This window comes from Lagopus leucura, unplaced genomic scaffold, assembly GCF_019238085.1.
Source record: "Lagopus leucura isolate 7727_CA_CO unplaced genomic scaffold, USGS_WTPT01 Super-Scaffold_100127, whole genome shotgun sequence".
NCBI lineage: Eukaryota > Metazoa > Chordata > Aves > Galliformes > Phasianidae > Lagopus > Lagopus leucura.
Window position 1 is genome coordinate 154,821 of NW_024962330.1, and position 4,192 is coordinate 159,012.

The 4,192-nt window shown below is 67.9% G+C and overlaps 3 protein-coding genes across 7 annotated transcripts in view; 2 read left to right on the forward strand and 1 right to left on the reverse strand.

Annotated features, from left to right (window-relative positions):
* Positions 1 to 110, reverse strand: part of PIP5K1A (phosphatidylinositol-4-phosphate 5-kinase type 1 alpha) — a 16,675-nt gene extending 16,565 nt beyond the window's left edge. For 3 of the 5 annotated variants that reach the window (XM_042887946.1, XM_042887945.1, XM_042887943.1), the window contains exon 1: positions 77 to 92. The gene's annotated coding sequence lies outside the window, so the exon portion shown is untranslated. Of the gene's footprint in view, positions 1 to 76 lie in introns of all 5 variants that reach the window. The other 2 variants (XM_042887944.1, XM_042887942.1) reach the window with 2 other exon arrangements.
* Positions 111 to 457: 347 nt separating this feature from the next.
* Positions 458 to 2,732, forward strand: VPS72 (vacuolar protein sorting 72 homolog). The gene is made up of 6 exons (XM_042887951.1): positions 458 to 604; positions 1,087 to 1,239; positions 1,434 to 1,545; positions 1,653 to 1,832; positions 1,915 to 2,056; positions 2,240 to 2,732. Exons 1-6 carry the CDS (start codon positions 488 to 490, stop codon positions 2,625 to 2,627), a joined length of 1,092 nt encoding a protein of 363 aa, XP_042743885.1. The 5' UTR covers positions 458 to 487; the 3' UTR covers positions 2,628 to 2,732.
* A 397-nt stretch (positions 2,733 to 3,129) lies between these two features.
* Positions 3,130 to 4,192, forward strand: part of TMOD4 (tropomodulin 4) — a 3,650-nt gene continuing 2,587 nt past the window's right edge. Inside the window, exons 1-3 of the mRNA XM_042887952.1 lie at positions 3,130 to 3,236; positions 3,756 to 3,889; positions 3,989 to 4,145. Of these exons, the coding sequence (XP_042743886.1) occupies positions 3,767 to 3,889; positions 3,989 to 4,145 (280 nt within the window). The 5' untranslated portion in view covers positions 3,130 to 3,236; positions 3,756 to 3,766. The remainder of the gene's footprint in view (positions 3,237 to 3,755; positions 3,890 to 3,988; positions 4,146 to 4,192) is intronic.

Here is a 4,192-nt window from a genome sequence, read left to right on the forward strand (position 1 = left end):
CCCCCCAGCAGCCCCTCCTCGCCCCCCAGCAGCCCCTCCTCGCCCCCCAGCGCGCGGCTCAGCGCTCCCGCCGTACCCCCAAGGCCGCCGCTGCTGCCGCTGCTGCCCCCCGATTCGGGCCCCGCCGCCGCCATCTTGCCGCCTCCCGCGCCCGCCGTCGCCTCGCGCGAGGCCACGCCCCCTCGGCACCACCCACGGGGGGGGGGGGGGGAGGGGAGGCGCCCCCGCGCGGCCGCGACCACTCGGGATGCGCGGGTGGAAGGGGGGGCGGGATCGCTCAGAGCGCATGCGCGGGATGCGTGCCACGTGACGAGCGGAGGGGAAGTCTTTCAGGGCGCGCGAGGCGCGAGTCACGTGACGCGCCGAGGGCGACCAATAGAAATCATCGGAGCCTTCCGCACCTCCGGCCCACAAGGGGGCACTACGTCGCTCGCTCCTCCCGCGGCAGGACGACGAGTCGAGCGCCGATGGCGGCGGCGGCGCCGCGATGAGTTTGGCTGAAGGCCGCGCCCCGCGGCGCACGGCCGGGAACCGCCTGTCGGGGCTGCTGGAGGCCGAGGAGGAGGACGAGTTCTACCAGACCACGTATGGCGGCTTCACTGAGGTGTGCGTCCAGGGAGGGGCTTTATGGGAGGGTCGGAGGGACTCTGGGGCGCGCTGAGGGGAGGCGCGGGACCTTAGAGGGGGGTTGGGAGGGGACCCGGGGCGCCAAGGGGTCGGGGGGTCGTGAGGGGCTCGGGGGCACTTGGGGGAGTCCTGAAGAGAAGAAAGGGGCTTTATGGGATTGTGGGGGGGAGGTGAAGGGTTTTAGGGGGTGTGAGGGGAGCTGAGAGGGTTTGAATGAAGGCTGGAGGAGGGTCTGAGGGGGATCGGGGCCTTTAGGAACCTGGGTGGACCCTGAGGGGATTCGTGAGGGAAACTGAGGGGGGTCCTGAAGGGATTGGAGGCACTGAGGGGGTCAGAATAGGGCAGGGGTGGCATTAGAGAGCCCTTGAGGGGAACTGCAGGGGCAGCTGTCAGGGGTTTCCCCATTGGGGTGGTGGTGGAGCACAGCCCTCAGTGTGACGCTGCCCTTCCACCCCTCAGGAGTCGGGTGATGACGAGTACCGGGGCGACCAGTCGGACAGCGACGACGAGGTGGACTCAGACTTCGACATCGATGAGGGCGAGGAGCCAACGAGCGACCAGGATGAGAGCGAGCCCAAGCGGCGCCGCCGCGTTGTCACCAAGGCCTACAGAGTGAGGGGACAGCTGGGTGTGGGGCTCGGGTCCCCCTGAGTGTCCTCTGACCCGCTGGGAGGGGGTACAGGTGTCCCCAAAAGGATGGGATAATTGCCAACCTGCTAATTGCTAACAGTGGGGAGGAGGTGTCCCTTTGGGGCCTTTTCACAGCGGCAGCCCCATGCAGTTTCTCCCTCCTGCCCAACCCTTAGGAGCCCATCAAGAGCCTTCGACCCAAGAAGGCCGACACCCCCAGCAGCGGCTCCCAGAAGGCCCGAGAGGTGAAATCAGCCCCCCTGGAGCTCCAGGATGAAGTGGGAGACAGTGAGTGGAGGCAGGCTGGGACGCGCTGGCTTCCCCGGGCTGGAGCTGGGCACCCCACTGCCCCGGGAGCTGTGCTGGCCCCACCTGAGCCCCGTCCTCTGCTGCAGGCCGGAAGCACATGCGGCAGTCAACGACAGAGCACACGCGGCAGACCTTCCTGCGCATCCAGGAGCGCCAGGTGCAGTCCAAGCGCAAGAAGGGCGGCCCCAACTACGACCGCCCGCTGACGCAGGAGGAGCTGCTGGAGGAGGCCAAGATCACAGAGGAGATCAACCTCCGCTCGCTGGGTGAGAAGAGAGTGGGGTGGGGGATGGGAGCGCAGGCGCTGGGGGGTGCTGACCCCCCCCGGGCTCATCTCTGCTTTCCCAGAGAACTACGAACGCCTGGAGGCCGACAAGAAGAAGCAGGTGCAGAAGAAGAGGAAGTGCGTCGGGCCCGTCATCCGGTACTGGTCCGTCACCATGCCCCTCATCACAGAGCTGGGCAAGGAGGAGAACGTGGACGTGGAGGGGTAATTTGGGGCACTGGATGGGATCCCGCTGGTTTCCCCCACCGCTCCCATCCCCAACCCTGAGGCTGAGTAGAGCTGCGGGTTTGGGCTGGCACTGCCCACAGCCCCACATTCTGGTCCTGCGGGGCTCCGTGGGTTCCCCCAGCGCCATGCATCCCTCAGGGCTGACTTCATCTCTTCCAGGTTGGACCAAGACCCTCAGCAGGCAGATGCTGCCGCAGCCCCGGCCTGCAGTGGGAAATGCTCCCGCACCTTCGTCTCCTTCACCGACGACGAAACCTTCGAGCGTTTCTTCCCCAAAGCGAAGGCGCCGCGGCTGCCGGTGCGGGAGATCTGCCCGGTCACCCACAAACCGGCCGTGTACCGCGACCCCATCACAGACATCCCCTACTCCAACATCCGCGCCTTCAAAATCATCCGCGAGGCCTACAAGAAGTACATCACGGCCCACGGGCTGCCCAGCGCCGCCGCCGCCTCCGCAGCTTTGGGGGCTGCTCCTCCCGGCCCCGATCCCGGCCTCCGCCCCACGCGCCAGAAAATCATCATCAAGCAGAGCGTGCCCACGGCCTGAGCCTCCCGTGGGGCGGCGACGGATCCTCGCTCGATTTATCTGCTTCCTACTGTTGGTGTTTTGTTGTTTGGGGGTTTTTAATTAAAAGGAAAGAACTGGCAGCGAGGGCTGTGCAGGTGAAGGTGTGCAGTACGGGGCGCAGGTTGCGCCCTCAGCGCTGGCGGATCCCATGGGATGAAACAAGGCCTTGATTTCAGGGAGAGCCCACGGTGCCTCTCGCGTGCAGCTGAGCCCCGGGGAGCTTTTCAGTGTGGGGCTGGAGGCCAGCAGAGCAGGCAGGTGGTCTCAGCCCCAGAGGGGACACAGGGCAGCTCCAGGAGCCCAGTGGCAGAGGTTCCCCCCGTGCCACCAACCCCAAACCTGCCCCCGATGGGGCGGAGGGACGCAGCAGTGAGCCCCGATGCCCGGGGGGGGCTCCTGGCGGCGGGTGCCGGGGTGGAGCCGCGCGGGGCGCTGGCAGGGCTCGATAACAGCGGGTTATGTGATCTCGCCCCTCCCCACTGCCGGCTCGCAGAATAAAACGCTGATCTCATGCCCTGCGCGGCCGGAGCCCTTGGCTCAGCACCGGGTGCAGCCCAGGCAGGCTCCACAGCCCCGGCCGACGGCCAGGTAGGGCCTGGGGGGGGATGGGGGTCGGGGTGCCCCACTAAGGACACCACCTTGGGGGGGTCGCAGGGTCCCGCTGGGGGTCCCCGTGCCGAGCGGCGCCATCGGGTTTCTCCTGCGGCTGTCAGCTCGGGTCGCTGCTGGAGTTGCTGCGGTGTCCCCCTGAGTGCCCCCTTCCCATCCTCAGAGCTGCGGGTTGGGGGGCAAATCCCCATCCCTTGGGGGTCCCTCGGGGGGCACAGGGCTCTGTGTCCTGAGGGTGCTTCTGTGGCTCCTCCGCGGGTGGGGGGGGGGGGGGGGGGGGGGGTTATGGAGGGCTGTGGGGCCGTGGGGAGCAGCGCTGAGCTGTGACTTGCTTTCCCCAAAAGCACCACAGCGAGGCCCGAGTCCGACCCGCACCCAGGGGTGCCCCACAGCACCCAGCCGACAGGACCCCCCTCAGCCCCCCAGTAACCCCCACGGCTCCGCTGTGGCACACTGAGGGCTGGAGGTATCAGCGTTGTGTGCCCCCCCACCCCCCAGATCCCGCAGCCATGACTTCCTACCGGCAAGAGCTGGAGAAATACAGGGACATCGACGAGGACAAGATCCTACAGGAGCTGTCAGCCGAGGAGCTGGAGCAGCTGGACACTGAGCTGCTGGAGATGGACCCCGAGGTGCGGCCGGGGGTCGGCACAGCGGGGGGGGGGGGGGGGGGGAGGTCGGGCAGGCAGGGCAGCGGTGGCACCCATGGGTGTCCCCTGGTGCTTCCCCAGAATGTGCTGCTGCCGGCGGGGCTGCGGCAGCGGGATCAGACACACAAGAGCCCCACGGGGCCGCTGGACCGCGAGGCGCTGCTGCAGCACCTGGAGAAGCAGGCGCTGGAGGCCAAGGAGCGTGAGGACCTGGTGCCATTCACTGGGGAGAAGAAAGGTGGGGGGACGTCGTGGGGGGACGTCGTGGGGGGACGTCGTGGGGGG

Bases quoted from the DNA above. Each gene is read 5' to 3' on its own strand.
- VPS72 (XM_042887951.1), top strand. From the start codon at position 488: ATGAGTTTGGCTGAAGGCCGCGCCCCGCGGCGCACGGCCGGGAACCGC. The intron at 1,240-1,433 runs GTGAGGGGACAG...CCCAACCCTTAG, and splicing joins TTGTCACCAAGGCCTACAGA to GAGCCCATCAAGAGCCTTCG. The intron at 1,833-1,914 runs GTGAGAAGAGAG...CTGCTTTCCCAG, and splicing joins GATCAACCTCCGCTCGCTGG to AGAACTACGAACGCCTGGAG.